We start from the raw sequence: 19306 nt of genomic DNA, 5'->3' as shown, positions 1-19306 counted from the left end.
CCTTTAGAACTGGATGTTCAGTGCCCATGAGCAACTTTGCTTCGGTTAAACAGCATAACCATGGTCTGCAAGCCACAGGCTCCCAAATGACCCTTGGTATAAATGGCTTGGGTGGTTTTTATATAACTTATTTGCTTAATGAAAAGAGATGGGCAACACTTGCTGTTAACTTACGTGATTATATAGTTCTCATTAAGGCGCTTAAATTGCAATCAATTTGCATCACTAAACAGGTACAGTGGTACCTCGGGTTACATACGCTTCAGGTTACAGACTCCGCTAACCCAGAAATAGTGCTTCAGGTTAAGAACTTTGCTTCAGGATGAGAACAGAAATCGTGCTCCGGAGGCGCAGCAGCAGCAGGAGGAGGCCCCATTAGCTAAAGTGGTGCTTCAGATTAAGAACAGTTTCAGGTTAAGTACGAACCTCCGGAACAAATTAAGTGCTTAACCCGAGGTACCACTGTATACAGATCTAGCTCAAGGATTTGAGCTGCAGAAAGAGGGCACCCCAGAACCCCCTGCAAGTTTAGTTCTGAGGTGCATTGCTGTAAGGGGAACTGGCCATGCCAAAAGCATTCCTGTCTTTAAACCAGCTTACACAAGGTAGGAGGACACTTTTATCTGGGCCCAAGGAAGAAAGGATTACTAATATGCATGTAGTGTGCTTCAGTAACCCTGACTTGGAAAAGAACATCAAGGTTATTTAGGTTGTTGTCCTGCATAATCTTCCACCATCAAGAAATTGCAGGGGTTGCTTGTGTCAAGATTTAAAACCTCTTAATTCTGCATTAAAAATGTTTCAAATAATAAAAACCTTGGACACAGGTTGGTGGGGCCTGACACCCACGCAGGGTAGGCACAAGAGGCAGTGATTGATGAGTGGCTTTGTATAAACACCTTGTGCCTCAAAGGGCTGTGTCCCTATTGAATCCTTTTTCTCTCTTTTCTTAACAGGTGGGTGGCTGGGCAGTGGAGCTCTTGCTCTGCAACCTGTTCCAAAGGCATCCAGATCCGAGAAGTGGCATGTGTCTATCAGTTGCAGAATGGCACCTATGTCAACACTAGGGATCTTTACTGCCTCGGCCCGAAGCCAACACCAATTCAAAGCTGTGAAGGTCGAGACTGCCTTTCCATATGGGAAGCATCGGAGTGGTCTAAGGTAAAGAAGTCTTGGTGGGAGGAAAAGGACAGAAATTCCACAATAAAAACCCCAAATTGGAGTCTACTAAACATGAGCAAATCCTACTTCATGTGATCCATAATTAACCTATTTTTAAAGATAAATATCAAAGGGGCATTTTGTGGAAGTCTTAAAATTAATACTTTTTCCCAGACTATTAAGAATCAGTGTTTTCTAGCCAGGATTAGCCAATGTGGTGCCCTCCAGATGTTGTTGGACTATGACTCCCTAATCCTTCTGGCCACTGCCTATGCTGGCTGGGGCTCATGGAAGTTGTAGTCCAACAATACCCAGAGAGCAGCACGTTGACTACCCTGATGTAGGTGCTTTTACATGCCCCAAATAGCACCTGCAAAAGCAGATTCCCAGAATCCAGTTCCGGGACCTAGGGTTGGGACATATCCAATGGCACCTCCTGAAGCAGCTCAAGTTGGTGGGGTTTGCTCCCATGAAGAGGAAGAAGAAGAGTTTGGATTTGATATCCCGCTTTATCACTACCCTAAGGAGTCTCAAAGCAGCTAACATTCTCCTTTCCCTTCCTCCCCCACAACAAACACTCTGTGAAGTGAGTGGGGCTGAGAGACTTCAGAGAAGTATGACTGGCACAAGGTCACCCAGCAGCTGCATGTGGAGGAGCAGGGAATCGAACCTGGTTCAACAGATTACGAGACTACCGCTCTTAATCACTACACCACACTGGCACATGCATCCATACTATATCATATGATGAGTTTGAGTTCACAAAAGCTTATGCCATTATAAATTTGTTCGTCTTTAAGGTGCCACAAGAATCTTTTCTTGTTTAGGTGGTTCAAGAAGTACATTCTAGAATTTTCTTCAGGCCAGCAGCACACTTACAACACCATCCAGGGGGGTAAAACTAGTCACCACGCAACAAAGCCAAATGCCCTAGGTGTATTCACAGAGTCGTTTTCTCAACACACAGTGACTCTGTATGTATTAGGAAAAGCAGGCAGTGATTGATGTAAGACCAATTTTAGTAACACGGGTCCAATACTTCTCCCCACTGCCCCAATGTTCTTCTGCTGTGTATCTACTAAAACTTGCTATTTTGCCTTGTTTGCTCAAGGTTGTGTCAATGAGTCTTGTGATTGCTTTCAGGAAAATAGATTTTAGGAATATCGCTGCCAAGAGGTTATTTCCACAAAAGTAATATTGTGACTTTTAACAACATTGAGTCCTACCACTAGCTCTGCATAATCTTTTACGGTGTAGTTCATATTTTGCAGCTGGCATTATTGAGTTCCTATCACAAAAACCTTTAAAGATATTTTCTAGCTCTTTCACAGGCTTAGAGGGGTGAAGGATCAGCTGAATGTTTAATATAATGAGTGCCTTGATTGCTTTCGGACTCCTGTCTAAATTAAATGAGCAAAGCTCCTTAATTAAGTGTGTGCATGGCATTGGGTTTCAGGGTTAGCCAATCCTTAGCTTCTAAGTATCTGCATCTTGAATTTGTTCCACAAATATGAATTGTGCTACGTGAGAGATTCATCAGATAAAGGATCCAGCTAAACCACTTCTTTGCAATACATGGTTTTTTAATAATGTTAAAGTGAGAGGTGTGTTTTCCTTTAATCAATTTTGTGTCTTGATTGTTAAATGTAAACCAGTTGTTTTGTTAAAAAAAAGTCTCAGATGGCATTTGCTGTTAATTGACCTAATGCTGCATGTTGCTGAGAAGGAGAATAATTGTTACATCATTTTAAGTATATTGTACATGGTTAATACAGTTTACTTGTAGCATGAATAATCTTAAAATGAAATAATAATCTCAGAGGTGCTGGTGGAAATTCCTGTATATTTCACATGAATTGCTTTGGGTTTTTCTGGCGGCCAAACTTGAATAAAATGCAAAATATAATCTGGTTTTTAGTCAACCTATTACGTTCCTAAATCATAAAGCAAAGGTTCAGTTTCATTGTGGAGAAAAATAATGAATTCTTACTTTAATGAGGCACGGTAGCCATTTTTTGAGATGATGCATTGCTCCACCACATTCAGTGGACTGACATATATGAAGAGGAATGTGTGGATCTGGTCCTACTTTATATAGTCATTAGTAAGATTCCCTGCTTTTGCTTTTCAGGGCCTTTTAAGTTCTGGTTATGTTTAAGGGAAAGGGCCATAACTCAGTTCCTTGCATGCTGACAGCCCTGGTTCAGACCTTGGCATCTCCCATTAAAAGGATCTCAGGTTGCGGGGCTGAAAAAGACCTTTGTCTTGACTACATACATTAACAGATGAAATGCATCAGCCCTGCTACTACCAATCTGAACAAATCTGCTTATACTTCTCGTGCATAAACTTTGCAAAAGCCAGACAAGTTTCCAGCAGGCCTGACTTGTCACCCCAAGTGTCAGGCACAACTCTCCGCTTGCACACATTTACACAATCCAAGAGGGTCTCATCAGGATTCCTTTCCACAGTTCAGAATATGTATTATATTGTAAGTCACTTTGAGTTGGCGTTTTGTTTTTTTAAAAAGCAACTCATGAGTACAATCGTGGAAAAGAGAAGAAATACCACGGCCAGCTCCATAGATTAACAAAGCCGGGCATTTGGCAAGGCCCTAAGACTATCAGAAGGCCCACTGCCCTCCCTGCCTACCATTCTTATATTGCACAGAATAACCAGTAAGATCTGATGCAGCAAAGGAGAATTCTCAGTTTTCATGTCCTGCCTCTTCTGACTTGAGGAGACCTACAGAGGGTGCCGTGCCCAAGGACCAACAGAATCCTGGAACCAACACTGCAAAGCTTAGAGTTCAGATAAGGAACTCAATCAGAAACTTGTGCCCCAACATTTTCTGCTTTACCGCAAGGCATTTTGGGGCACATCTCTGTTATCATATGCTGAGAATTTTCACATTCCCCCAAATGACACTTGTTGTGCCCAGTGATTACAGTTCAGTCTGGCTGGTCCTGATTTCCTGTTTTAGAAGAGGAGACTAAAGCAGCTGGCAGGCCTTTTGAATCCTTTCCTGTCTTGTGTTTTAATGCTGCTCCACAGCACCAAGTTATTCAGCCTCTCTCTCTTTTTTTGAGGATGGTTACAGCCGGCCACTCATTTCAAGACACAGCTGTTGAGTTTCAGCATCCTTACAATCTTAAGGAATCTTTCCCAGTAGCCAGCAGAATTCTATTCTTGCTTTCACACTATGAAGATGTTACTTTCCATAAGGGGGTCATGCAATGAGCAGCCATAAATTAAGTGGAAGACTTCCCAGATTTTCTTCTTCTTCAATAAGTCACTTTGCAGTTGCTGTGAAGTATTTCAAAGCATGTCTGTTTGCTTGCCAGCTCATAAACACTTGTCATTCATGTCCTTAACAGGGTCAACAGGTCATGACTGCCTGGATTGTATTTTTTTAAGATGATTAGACAGGCATGCTGAGATCTGCCCGTTTATTGTAACGTATATCAAGTTGAGTCCTGTTTCCATCCTAGACCCCCTAAATAGAGAAACTTATTGGAGCGCATTCAAAAGATCTCATGGAGTATCTCATATCTCCAACTATTTATTCAGTGTCAAGTCCACAGTTTCTTCTATGCTGATCCCTTGAAGGGTGTGTGTGTGAAGATTGATGCTCCAGAAAAAGCTAGCATTTTTATTAGGACTGAGCAGTTTCATAAACATTTTCCACAGTGTCAAAAAGCACCATAACTGCTTGGCAATGTTGCTTACTCGCTTATTTGACAAATATTATCCTGAATAGTCTTTGTTTGCCTTTAGTGACATCATCATATTCCTGATTGGCTAGAAATACTCATGTGACTAGGGCTGGAAGCATTACTCTCTCTCTCTCTTTTTCATAATAATTTTTATTAGTTTTCAATTAGTCCAATAATAGCCTTATTATAACAATACCAATTATAATACAATTATTAATACTAATTGTTCAACATCAAATTATATAATTTAGATAAAGTGGCCCCCCGCATGCTAGATTTGATGGTTTGATGATTTTCTTTATTTCTGCATTCCAAAATCTTATTCATTTCAATTGCATTCCGGCCATCATAATAATCCCCTATACAACAACTGCAATATTAATAACTCCTATTTGTGTGGATGCATCAAATGATTTGTAAAACTACAAGTGAGGAACTCAAACTATATCCTTGTTCTTCCTGTGTGTGGAAATAATTCTGTCCATGGTGTTTCTTCCTGTCCTTGTAAGATGTTATATCTTTCTTCCCCCGTTGTTGCTGTTATCCGTCATGCCTTTGGTGAAGCTAATATCCCATTGTTGTTTCAGAAATTTATCCATTGCTCTGTCCCATGCTTCACAGACTCCTTTCATCGTTCCTTCCAACTCAAGATATATAAGCAATTATACATCCAATTAAATTAAATTAAATTCCATGTCCTCTTAGCGTTATTCATTTGACTTCGTAAATAGTAAAGGGGAAGAGTCAGCTCTAAGTTTCCATCATAAACCTTTTGCAAAATAGAGTTTCCCTCCCTTTCCCCCTTTTTTTTACACACACAGTTCCGTTTGATGTTATATTCCATATTTATAATCCAATTTCTTCCATCCTCGCTTGTACAAATACAATCTGAACTAACATTCAGAGGAGGGTTGCCGAATCATAAATGTAGAGAAGAAAACTTTAAATAAAGAAACCATAGGCTCCCCTCCCTCCCCACCGTCTTGCACTGAATGAAGTCTTATCCAAGTTCAAACCTTAAAGTCCTTGCAGTTGGTTTGTTCCGTAGTTTGTGATCCCATCTCTTCTAGCACGCGCCTGTACTTTAGTCAAATTAAGCTGCAATTAACAGGAGAACCTCTGCTTCTTAATGGCAGCTTTGGAAGGTTTTCGGCAGGCAAAGTGCTTTTGCACTCAGCGCCTCCCTGCCCCTCACATTCCTTGCTGGAGCGAGAACCAGGTACCGAGACAAACTGAAAGTAAAGCCTGTTTCCCCACCCCCTCCATCACTGGGGGGAATTTGCAAGGATAATTACCCTCAACCATCCTTGCTTTTCCTTTGCCAACAATCTCCCGCTATCGTGGGGGAGAGTAGAACCAGAAGCCAGCATTACTCTCACTCTTAATGTGCTGTATTTGCCCTCTGTGATGTCAGCATGTAAGCCAATCTGGTTGGCTGCATAGTGTTGTGACCTCACCGCATTTAGTATATGAGCTTTGATTGGCTAGAACCATCCTATAGAATTCTAAACCGAAAAATAAACAAACAAAATACCAAAAAGCAGAAGAGGGAAACAGGGAAAACAAAGTGAATACATTGTGCATGATCAAGGGTATGGGTGAAAATATTTTATCTCCCTGCCCCAAAGCTAGAAATTTTAGCACTTAGCACAGTTCTACATTTTATCTTGATGGATACATTGATGGATTTTCAGTGTATGTGGCAAGACAAGTAGCATAGTCTTTGGCAGAGGAGGAACTGCGGCAGAACGGATACAGTACTGCATGTGACAAATAAAGGGCAGAACAGAAAACGTTTCTTACATCCCTAGTTGCATGTAATTATGTGTTCAGGAAGACCTATGCAAAAGCTACTGCTTATGAGTAGGGGTTTCGTGTGAACAGGATCCCTGATTGTGTGGATGTCCCAAGGATACAAAGCCCCTATGTAGCAAGCAGGAGCTTGCACTGTGCATAGAACCATGTGCACATGTGGTTGTTGAAAGAAGCTGTGACATCGGGGGCAGAGCTAAATATTCAGCCATGTTCCACACTTTTCCCCGCTAATGCCCTACACCAGAAGTTCACAAGCTGATCTGTAGCCCACCAGTGATCCATGAACTTCAATGAGGTGGTTTCATGATGTGTCCACATTAAACATTTGTTTTGATTTTTATGTATTTTTATTGTTTCCTTTTTGTCACAGATTGCATTACAGTTTGAATTAAAAATGTCGCTCACAATATTTTAAGTCTGAAATATTATTAAGCTCAGTTTTCCTTCCAATATTATCTGCCAGTCAAACTAATTTAGAATCAGCCCTGGTGTGTAGCATACTCTTTTTTTCTTCTTTTTTTGCACATTTAAAATGAAGGTTTAACAACTGTATTGGTGAGACTTGGGGAATGTATTGATACCAGTGCCAGTTGTCTTCATACACACCATACATTTAAAGCATGCACACATACTGCAGCACACTGGGAACTGTAGTTCGCTTCTCACAGGTTTATAATTCCCACCCTTAACAGACGGCAGTTTCCAGGATTCTTGGTGTGTGTGTGTGTGTGTGCTTTAAATGTCCTTTGAAGATATGCTGTGTACCTAGCCTTGGATGGATGATGGCTAGAGTTAATGTCCAACATCAATCTCCCACCAACATGCCCACAATCTCCCAGTCAAAATTTTATGAAGATTCTTGCGAGAAACATTTGGGAAATCAGAACTCTTTACATCTGAAACCACTTAGGAAAAATTTGTTGGCAACAATAGATTTTTGTTCCGTTTTTGTCCAAGTCAGTTTTCATCAACAACCAATGATTGTGCCCATTGCTTTGCAGTGCTCATCCAACTGTGGGCAGGGGAAGAAGAAGAGAACTGTCACATGCACCAACCCCCAAGGGAAGTGTGATACAGCCACTAGGCCGAAGGATGAGGAAGAGTGCGAGGATTACACGGGCTGTTATGAGTGGAAAACAGGAGACTGGTCCAAGGTAAGGCCATGTTTTCAGCCCTGTATGGAGCCTTAATTCAGTAGAGCAGATACAGCCACTGGTTATCTCTTAGTGACTGTTAACTTTTAGAGAGCCCACAAGTCCGTGATGGAGCACATCATTTCCATCCAGAAGGTCTGTCTGAAACCCTGGAGAGCCCCTGGAAATAACTCTACCAACCTCCATCTGTTCCACCGCTGTTGCTGCCCACTGCCATTGCAGACGTTCTTCTTTGCTCATCTTAACTCTGTTTTCCAAGGGATCCCTGCTTGAGAATTCTGGGATCCCAGGATGCTCAGGGTGCAAGAGGCTTCCATGTTGTTCTCTTGGCCCAAAACAGCCACATAGAAGCAGGTTTCCTACACAGAATGGAAGGTGTGTCAACAATATTGGGCTGGGTGGACTAATGATCCGATTCGGCATAAAGGCAGCTTCCTGTGGCTCTAAGCCCCTCTACATTGCTTGTTCTCATGTTTGCAGAGGGAACTGTATACACTAATCAAACTGAGGAATCAAAGCTTTTACATGTAGTGCAATATAGCTAAGGAAACACTATTCCCATTGTCTGAGCCAAGGAAATCCAAGGTAAATCACAGAAGCATGAGAAAAATGTAGGAAAATTCAGTTTAGCTCTGTTAAAACTAGGATTGCAAGCATGGATGGAATCTTCAAGAACAGGGTGGAGACGTTGATGGCGTGCCCATGTGAAATTATGCCCCCATAGCTGCTTTATGGTTTCCAAACTCTTGATACTGTGCCCATGTATTATTAGCCACTGAGCCAAGGAGAGGAAGCTGTTCCTCAAACACCCATCTAGTTAGGAGGACTCGAAATAAATTCTCACAATAGTTTATTGTCACTTCCAAATTCTCAAACTGGGATTGAGCCTACCCCATTGGAACAGAAATTGGTATATTTGGACTGAGATCAGCAACATACTTATAAGGCCAAGAAGCCACATTCGTAAATGGGTCTACGGACGACATTTCATTGTTGTGAGGCATGCTTGTTACTTGAATATGTTGAGGATTTTCCTTTTGCAGAGGGTGACTGAATAAATGAGCAGTGAAGTAACAGGAGATGAGCCAAGAGGGAGAGGATTAAAATATGGCTCCCTCTGTGTGGATTGGTGGATCTCTTTAAGATCTTTCCTTCAAGGCCTACCGGAGCACCTTATAAGAAGGCCGCATAGTTCAGATGTTCTAGCTTTGGCATTCTGGCTATGCTGAAACACTTACTGGGACAGCTGCAGTACAAGCACATCCCTGGGGCTTCATATGATTCCTTTATACATGGGCAGTATGTGACCATATAAATCTGGTTTTGTGGAGTCAAGCAAATGTTAGGTTAAGAAAGTAGAGACTATAGTTAGTGTCACAGATTTACACCTTTTTGTTTCAGCTTTAATTCCCAGGATCCTTTGACAGTTTTGTTCAGTAAGGTCCTGAGAATTCTGTGGTAGAAAGCCAAAAATTATCCCTTTCCAAAATGCAGTGCGGACAAATATTCTGTTAATTTTTCTTTCGTGTATATCAAGTCCCTTTACATTATTAGATTCCATGTTTTCACAAGAAACAGAAATTTCCCAGGAATATTGTATTCTACCTTGGTCATATAAGCCTGTGGAGGGCAGGAATATTTAAATACTTATTTTATATATCAATGCATCTATTCCTAGACTTATCCTTTTTGTATGCATGTCTGCACCTTTTTCTTGAGCCAAGATCCATATTGCAAGATTTGAAGAAGTGTCAAATCTGATGGATATTTGCATTAATGTCTGTGCATAGTCTGGAAGCTGCAAATTAGGTCAGTTCACTTAAAAATGCAGTCTGAACAAAATTCTCCCCCATGTATAGTTAATAGACATATCTTATCTTTGCCCACCTAATGGTCTTTAAACAAAGAAGCTGCTTTTTCCAAAAGGACACACAGAATGCAATTAAAAGCAGACAGGTTCAGTAGCTTCACCTTAGTTTCCCAAAAATTGAGCTGAATTATGTTGTTAGTGACTGAATTCTAGCAAACCCCACCACCACCACCACCTAGTCCATTCTGGGTGAAATTTCCACTTTTAACCAGTTGACAGCAAGGGTGTTTGTGGTCTCAGGTGGCCAAAGTAAGTGTGACTATGGGCCCCTTCAGACTGGTGTTTTATTCTGGGTATATTCTGCAATAATTATTGACACTAACCGAGGGTCAGTGTTGGATTAATTCTGCTTTGTTACATAGTTATTCTACAGTGCTTCCCTACGTGACAACATTATTGCTGTCCAGAGAAGCTGATGCACAACAAAAGGGGATCAGTAACCAACTGTAGAGCATTTGTGATATGAAAAGTTATAGGATTTCAGTCGGAAATTGCAGGATATGCACTGATTGGAAATGAAGCAGTATTACTGCCCCCAAACCTCTGCAGGCACAAAGAGCATTGAAAGCAGGGTCATGTGGTGAGAGCCAGTGTGGTGTAGTGGTTAAGAGCGGTAGTCTCGTAATCTGGGGAACCGGGTTCGCGTCTCCGCTCCTCCACATGCAGCTGCTGGGTGACCTTGGGCCAGTCACACTTCTCTGAAGCCTCTCAGCCTCACTCACCTCACAGAGTGTTTGTTGTGGGGGAGGAAGGGAAAGGAGAATGTTAGCCGCTTTGAGACTCCTGAAGGGGAGTGAAAGGCGGGATATCAAATCCAAACTCTTCTTCTTCTTCATGTATGACTGCCCTGATAGCATCATGAGCACAAATCATCATATGAACAATAAAAAAGGATGGCTGGAGGGGCCCCTATATGATCTTGCATCTGAGAGAGGGCCTTCTCACTTATTCACTCCCTGCTAAGCCAATATTTAGGTCGCACTGAGAATTTCTATCACCAAATGTTTGGAATTTTGAACATTATATTATTCATAACCTGGAACATAGAACCAGAAGGGCCAGCCAATATAAACAGCCACTGTGTATTAACAGGTGAAATAACATTTTTTGAGGCTTACAAAACAAAAACTCCTCCTCTTCAGGCTATGAATTGACCATAGAGTCTATTTTTCAGAGTGGAGCATATGAAATAGTTGCAGTGCTCTCCAGTTTTTCCCTTCGAACTGTCATAAAGCAGGATTTGAAAAAAGTACAATGACTGACAGCTGTGGAACTATGGCAACCAAGGATGGTGCAACTGGCAGCTTATGTTTCTTTCATTTCTGGGCAAGAGTGGAATTCAGCTGATACTAATTCACTGAATTAGCCCTTGGGGCCCTCAAATAATTATCTAAAGCCATCGGTCTCCTATTTCATACCGAAGCCTATGGGTGGAACCCAATGGCTGTTGCTTTGCTGATGGAACACATCCATCAGCAGAAAGAGGGAGGGGGCCATTTTCAGTCATTCCTCCTCCTTCCTGGCAGATAGTCTATATCTGGCTGCAGCCCCCACCCAATCTGTTCTGGAGGGTTAGGGGACTATCCAAGAAGCCATTTGCATGCAGCCTGCTTACAAACACAGCCTCGAGAGCAATGCTTATCCAGGAAACTACAGGGCATATATCTAGTTAACTGTAAACATTTATATATAGCTTTACAATGTTAAAAGTAGTTCACATTTAACCGCCACCCTATAGGCAAGTACTATTGTCACTGTAGGATCTTGCCTCAGGCTAGGGGTGTAAGAAGGCACAGATTTCTGTTCTAACCCATGTTCATTGCATGCAGAGCTGTGTCCGTTCCACTGCAGTTTGGCTTCTGACAAAAGCTATGTCATGCTGTCTGCTGTGGCGGAATTCTACATAATTAATTGCCATGAATTAAATAATTCCACGGCATTCCTTTCCGTACAAAGGAAACACAATGCAAAATCGGGGGTGGGGGTACACATCTTCAGTTTTGTATCACTTGCAGACAAAAACAGCACCAGCAAATACCGATCATGTTCTCTGGATTGATTTCTGTTCCGGACGTGGGACAAATAAGCAAACGTCATCCATTTCCACTCACACTCTCATTTCCATTTCCACTGGATTCCTCCACCAACTCTGCCTAAGGACCACCTAGTAATTTTCATGGCAGAGAAAAGAGTTGAATCAGGGACTTTCCAACTGACAGCTCTGACTCTTATCAGCCCACTCTGCAGCACTACTAACACTTTGCTACTGCTGGAAGACTTTGCTTTCCCAGAAGACTGGAGAAGGCAGAGCAGAAACTGGCTCCCAGAGGCAGAATCACAATGTGCATTTATTTACTTATTTCAAGTAGGAGATAAATAGCTATGTATTTAAGGCCAGCCTATGATAAGCAAGCAGCCCCCTTCTTTTCCCCCCTTGCTGGGTGGCGAGCATGGGAATCTGGCAGAATGCCCATGTTCCATGCCCCCACTCCAAGCTGGGAAACGATTCTTACTTTCCATGTCACACACCTGACTGGCAGTGCCTCTCCACGAGGCACCCCGGGGACCCATATCCGCCTGGAACACATTTTGAAGCATCAGCAAGAACTTGGCAAACGAGAGAGCATTGAGAAGGCTCCTGCTGCCGCTGCCAAGTCATGTCACTCATGATAAAGTGCATTTGAAAAATTGCCTCTAGCCACCTGCCCTCCCCTGCCGTGAGGAGCTGCCAATTGCTTCTTCGGCATCCTTGTTTCTGCAATCCTGGCTGCAGGTATCCATCCCAGTAGGACATGTGAAACCTGGGGAAAGTCTCATTTCCTGTTAGAATAACCTCTCTTTTGTCCCGTCCCCCCAAGATGTCTTCTATGCGGGATTATCAGTCATCCATCATTGTAGGAGTAATGAGAGACTTCTAATTGCAACTGAATCATTTTGGCAAGATCAAGTGTAAACCATATTCTATAAAACCAGGGAGAATAAAGAGAGAGAAAACAAAAGAAATCCAAGGTACGCAGGGGGGAATTTTATTAGAAACAATCTTTCTATTAAACTGTATTACAGATTACGTTCTGTTTTAGCTGTTGCCACAGGTATAAGAGCTATCATGACACAGAAGCGAATATACTGGGCAATAAAACAGAAAGGCCCCATTAAAACATCACAAACTTGTAGCCTTCACCAAAGCCTCTTTGCTCATTCTCAAGTCAAAATTTTTCATGCAGACACCCATTAAACCAGGGGTGGGGAACTCCTATCAGCCCCTGCAAGTATGGTCCAAGGCCTGGGATTATGGGACTTGTAGTTCAGCAACATCTGGAGGGCCACAGGTTCCCCATCCCTGCATTAAACACTCAGCTCACATCCAAACTATACATTTAAAGCACATGGCTTCCCACAAAGAACCCTGGAAACTGTAGTTTGTTAAAATTTATGGGAATTGTAGCTCTTTGGGGATAAAATACAGTTCCCAGGATTCTTTGGGAGAAGACTTGTGCTCAAAATGTGCTTTAAGTGAATGGTGTGGCGGTGAGCCTAGCCTCAGCCTCCCACATCTTCTGTAGTATGTGTCAGGGAACTGACATCGGAGCCAGAGGCGGAGGCAAGGCTCCCGAGCGATGCTGGAGAAGGGCCCAGCAGGGAGAGAGGCAGCTCATCAACTGGGGAAGGAAATCAGCGTAACACCAGGGATAAAGGGGGGCAGATGGGGGAATCTGCGAGGGGGCTCCAGGACTCCTCGCTGGAGACCAGCGGGGAGAGCACGGGTCCTCCACTACCCACACCCTCCCTGCGCAGAAGACTTCCGCGCAGGGAGAGTAGGAGGAGACTTGGCGTCAAACAGCTTTTATGCTGGAAAAGGTTTAAGAAACGCCCACTGACGGATTCTGCTCGCGACTGAAACAGCCACGAAGTGAAGGGCTGTCCAGACAGAAAAGGTTTAACCAGGCAACCTAGCCAGGAGTGGCGGCAACTTACGCACGAGCAAACCCCTATAAGTATTACAGTATGGAACGGATAATATTGCTCAGGGGAAGAGGATATTGCCGTATTTAGGAAAATTGGGTAAGTGAATGCATAAGAACAGGAGAGGTGTACATGGTCAGGGACTGCAACTACATACTGCTTTGAAACCACAACCCAAAATGATGGGATGCAGCTGTTGCAGGCCTCTAGGTCGATTGGGAAGTGACAAGGAGAAATTCCATTGGATTAACTTAAGAAAAGTTTTAGTTATAGGTGGGTTGAGCCAAAATACATCTGATAGCACCTGTCTGCAGATTACAGGTGATATTGTGCTGTTTAATCATGCCCATCCCCCATTTTACATACTGGTTTGTTTTTGGAGCAACGATGAAATGTTTGCAAAGAGATTTTGAGGAGGCTTTTTTTTTAAAATACGAGACACAGCCAGCCAGACATTTAGAACATGTGATTCTTCAGCCCATGCCAGAGGGCTTGTGCAGATGGAATCCTCATGGACGCGTACAGATCCTCTGCGTACTGCTCAACATGCAGATGTTGCACGTACAAATGTCGCCTGCAGAAATTTCTGGTGATGCAACAGTTGGGTTTGCATTCCTTCCTGCAGCTCTTTGCAAGATTTATTATTGCCCCAAGAAAGAAAGCAATAAGGTGATAAGGTTGCCAGAGCTCCTTTATGGAGAGCGCACGGGGGGGGGGCAGGGGGGTGGAATTATCAGTAATGTTAGATGATCAGATCTTCACATTTTCAGATGCTTCATTTGTAAAGGAATTTCACATTGGTATCACCTCAGACTGGGTTGCTTTGTGCAAAGTGGTTCTATGACTACATACTAGAAATTAAGACAAGGGACTTCTGGGTCATCACAACCATCAGGAAAAGTCACCTTCTCCATTGCAGGAAAGACTTATTTCCACTGCTGGTCAGTTGCAGTTTTTGAATGGTGCTTAAGTGTGGCTGGGGCCACAATGCAAAAGGGGAAAGGGATGGGGAGGGAAAAGGAAAAATTAAGGCACCAGTTCTGATAATGATCATCTGGGATGGAAACTGTTCAAAGAAAGAGCGAGCCAAAGTTGGCCAGCAGAGCCAATGGAGCAGGTCAGGCTTCCCATCTCTCCCTCTGCTTTAGCCTTTCATGTGTTCTTCTTACCAACTGCATCCCCCTTCCCCTCTCTTCCTACTTTGGCATACGCATACTTCCAGGAAGCAGATGGATTTATGTACTTGTCATCTTGAACTCTTTGCTCTTTGAAAATGGTGAAGTCATTTTTAATTACACGCAGAGATGAAAATGCTGGCCCCATCTTGTTCTCAATATCACCTGGACTTAAAAAATGCAGCTTGGAGGCAGTTGGGGGGAAAACTTGGTAGGTGGATGCCCCTTTGCATTCTACAATATACTTCTAAGATACATTTTTTTCTCACCTCGATGTAATTTATTCCTTTTCCCAATGTTGAACTATTCCCCTTGAATTCAGAAGGCGTTCCATTTCTTACCCCCACTGGAATCAAACAAATCATTTCCTTGACACAAAAAACTGAAAGATGGTTTTTGACAAGACTAGGGACAATCATTATATAGCTTTGGTGTTTCTTTCCCTCTTTGTCCTTTGCTGTCTCCCCCCCCCCTTTTTTTTTTTTAAGCTGTGAAAAGTACGTATCTTAAAGTCTGCTATGACTACTTAGTTTGCAGCTCAGGTGACCTTGGTGGCACAGAGTGCCTTCCATCAGGTTTGATTGGTGGCCCAACCTCTGTTGCTCAAGCTCTGGTAACGTCTAGGTTAGATTACCGCAACATGTTATACGTGGGGCTGCCTCTGAAGACTGTTCAGAAACTTCAGCTGGCACAGAAATCAGCAGTCAGGTTGCTCACCAGGGCATATGACACCAATCCTGGTCCAATTGCACCAACTACCTATTAGTTTCTGGACCCAATTCCAAGTGCTGGTTTTGAGCCATATAGCCTTAAACAGGTCAGGACTGCAATACCTCAAGGACCTCCTCTCCCCATATAAACTGACCCAGATCCTGCCCATTGTCTATGTTCCAGTAGTTCTGAATTTATGATACTAAAAGTAGTTGTTGGAGTTGATTGAATGTTTATGAAAAAAATGTATCATGTACTGATTAATGCTGGAAGCTTTAGTCCAAATTAATGGCATGGGCATGCAGGACGTTGATTTTGCAAATCATCCTTTCAGGATACAATCCTTCATTTTAGGTTATGAAACTACAGCCATGTTCTGTCAGTGAATGATTTACTGGAAATCTATCTGCTACGTTCAAGTCTACTTTTATTTCAGCCTTTAAAAAGAGTAGGATAGTTGGTTGAGAAGGGACAGGGGGGCAGTTTTATGCTTCGTCACAGCTAAATCACTGGATCTGAGGGAAGCCTTCCTGTTCCATCAGCTCTGCCCCCTGGCCCAGCCCGTATCCAACCCTGCACCCCCATTTGCCAATCCTGGGTGCAGGTTTGGATCTGGCTCATGATAGACGCTGCAGGCTTACGCCCCTGCTGCCCATCTGGACTGAGCATTGATCCTGAGCCACCCTTGTCGGGGCTTTTGGAGGAGCCTTTGCCATCCCGCGATGCCACCACACCAAGAGGGTGAGCAGACATACCACTTCACACCATCTGATACCTACCTACTCCAAACAAGAGTTTTCCCAATATATATCTACCCCAGCATCCAATGCCAGTTGCAAATCTTTAATCTTTAAGTAGAAGGCCCATACAAGTCATACCTACAGCCAATGGGTTAGAAACAGGCATATATACATCCTGCCAGACTAATCTTACCTCATTTTTAAAAATTGGATTACTAGTGTAGTAGATTGTTGGACTGCTGTGGACATAATTTATCTTGATTTCTGTAAAGCATTTGGCTACAACCCTCTTTAAAAAAAGAAAAAGAAAGTACAGGTATAGGGAGGTAGGGAATATCTGGCTTAGCTACTGCAGAATATTATAGTTCAGCACAAGCTGAATATGTGTCAGCAGTGTAATGTGACTGCAAAAAGGTGGAGCTAATGCAATTTGCAGTTGAATGTTTAGAGAAACCTTCTGATGGTAAGAGCAGTTTGTCAATGAAAGCAATGGTCTAGAAGAGCAGGCTTTCAACCTTGGGACCCCAGATGTTATTGGACTACAACTCTGAACATCCCAGACCACTGGTCCTGCTAGCTAAGAATGGTGAGAGTTGTAGTCCAAAATCATCTAGGGCCCCAAGGTTGAGGAAAGGCTGATCTAGAGTGGTAGTGGGCTCTCTCTCACTGGGGTCTTCCAGCAGAAATTGGACTGGCATCTGATGGGGATTTGGATTTGCTTGATTAGTCTAGATGCCATGTATGCTCCTCTTCAACTTGCTGATTCTCTGAATCAAACATCAGCCACGTGAGACATCAATATGAACATGCATGTCTATATGAAGCAGCCAATAGAATTTTTTAACATGTCTGATGAAATTATTCTTTAAGTTTTTTTTAAAAAAATGGATATTAACCTAGCAGGGAGAAGAGCTCTAGTCAAGTCTGCTCCTTACCATTCTTATTTTATATGTTCGGGGATTTCTTCTTTTGATGGGGACCATTCAAACATACATTTCCACCACCACATCTTACAGGTTCAACTGGTGCACTGTTGAACTATATATCTGGACCAGGACATCAAAATTATCTCCCAGTGAAATCAGTGAGACTTCTCTCCCAGTCAGGCTGTATAGGATTTAACATTTTTGGTACAAATTACAGCATTATCAACATTTTCTGCCCTTAGCACCCTCGCTGTTCCCAAAGTACAATGCCATGTGTGCAAGAATCCCTCATGTGTACACTTTTCTGTATTCCCTGTTTCCTGGAAAGCTGATTCCCACCCCCATCCCTAAAATAAGCCAGATGTCTCCTTAGCTGCCAAACCAAGGCAGTTCAAGATAGATGTTAAAGTCTGTCTTCCTGGCACTGAAAAGACTAATTGCATAGCCTAGGTGATGATCTTGGTTTCCCAGGAGAAGCAATCAAACTAAGCTCAAGGCAAGGAAAGAGAAAAAACACACACACTTGGTGGTTCTTTGTGTACTGAGAAGCAGAGCTGGCAGAAATTGTGGAAAAGGCGGAGGAAACCTTGAATCTTTGCCCTCTCTGTGGGCTCATAGATGCAGACACATAAATGTAGAGGCAGGTAAACATTTGCCGTTTGCGATACAGACCCCCGAGTGGTGTGTATGTGTCTCTCCACACAAACATGCATCCATTTTGATTTGATAAAATCTTCATAAACATGAGAGATACTAGTAAAGCAACAGGTAAATTCGTATCCCACATATGACATGGTGTGGGGGCATAATTGTGACTCTTCCACTGACTACAGGCTGCAATAGATCTTTTGCAGGCTTCATGGCAGGATCATGCAAACGTGTGTTAATGCTTTCAAACCCTTTTGAAGCTGGGAATAGCTGTGAGAAGGGCTGGGCATTGTCGAGAAACCAGGTCTGTCTGTTTGTGTTGAAAGGACCACCCAGATAGATTTATATGGACCTATCCCCAAGTGTGAGGATATGGTTATATTTAGTAATGTTAGACTTCCAACCTACATATCAGGAAATGGAGAGATCAAGAACAGCAACAATGGAGAGCATACATGCATCATGTGTTGGCAAGGGAGGTACAATGTATATCGCAGTAGGTGTTTAATGCAACAGGGTCAATGCAGAAAAGTGAGAGTTAACAGCCAAATCCTATGTCGCTTCAATTCGTTTCTGCTGCTGTTAGCTGCAAGTTGAGTGGAACTATCAGAACAGCAACCTGGTCGGGGGGATTTGCACTTTCCTGGTGGTGCAAGGAAGGCAGCTGAGTCACTTTCCCCATTTGCATGGGAAAATATAACATATTATGTTTATTAGATTAGAAACAACTTGGCAGGGAGAGAACTTTCTTCACATTTCACAATAAAAGATGTTGAAGTCACTCACATTGATGTATGTGTGCCTGTGTAAAAGACATTGCAAATTTGTTTTCATAGTGTGCAGATGACTGAAACATGTTAAAAAGTGCAGGATGCACCAGTTCTGACCAGAGGCCCCGTTCCTGATTTCCAGTGGTCTTCCACTCCACCCCACCTCACAGACTGGACTGGAGCCTCTTTGTTGTCTCTGAACTGCCACAATAGCTTCTCCCCTTGTCTCAAAGGGTTGTTTCCTCCTCCTCCTCTTCCTGTGGTGTGGGCCCTGTCATGAACAGAGACTGGAAGACTCCTGAGGGACAGGGTTAGCCAGCAGAGCTCAATTGCACAACCTTCTTTAAAGGGAAGCCAGCGGCGTAGCGTGGGTTATCAGCACCCAGGGCAAGGCAAGTAATTTGCGCCCCCTAACCCGGGGCAAGGCAAATAATTTGCGCCCCCTAACCCGGGGCAAGGCAAGTACAGTAATTTACTCTCCCAAGCAGCAGCAGCAGCAACAGCGAGGCTTCTCTTTCCCCCGCGCTCTCCTGGAGCTGCCTCTTTTCTTTCCTTTTTTCCCTTTCTCCAAGGCTTTTCGCTTTCTCTCCTTAATTGATTCCTCCTCCACACCGCAGCATTTCCTAGCTGCTTCCCCCCCCTTCCCCTCTCTCTCCT

General features: G+C 43.1%; 1 protein-coding gene across 3 annotated transcripts in view; it reads left to right on the top strand.

Moving 5' to 3' along the window:
- The window catches only part of ADAMTS17 (ADAM metallopeptidase with thrombospondin type 1 motif 17), a 174729-nt gene that overhangs the window by 145305 nt on the left and 10118 nt on the right, over positions 1 to 19306 (top strand). For all 3 annotated transcript variants that reach the window (XR_013979206.1, XM_080980306.1, XM_080980307.1), the window contains 2 exons: positions 957 to 1161; positions 7694 to 7846. Coding sequence is in view for 2 of the 3 variants with exons in the window: in XM_080980306.1 (XP_080836432.1) it covers positions 957 to 1161; positions 7694 to 7846 (358 nt within the window). In the remaining variant the exon portion in view is untranslated. The remainder of the gene's footprint in view (positions 1 to 956; positions 1162 to 7693; positions 7847 to 19306) is intronic.

Source organism: Podarcis pityusensis (genome assembly GCF_964106645.2).
Source record: "Podarcis pityusensis genome assembly, chromosome: 14".
Taxonomy (NCBI): domain Eukaryota; kingdom Metazoa; phylum Chordata; class Lepidosauria; order Squamata; family Lacertidae; genus Podarcis; species Podarcis pityusensis.
The sequence above is the reverse complement of the archived record's forward strand: the minus strand, read 5'-3'. Positions and strand labels throughout refer to the sequence as shown.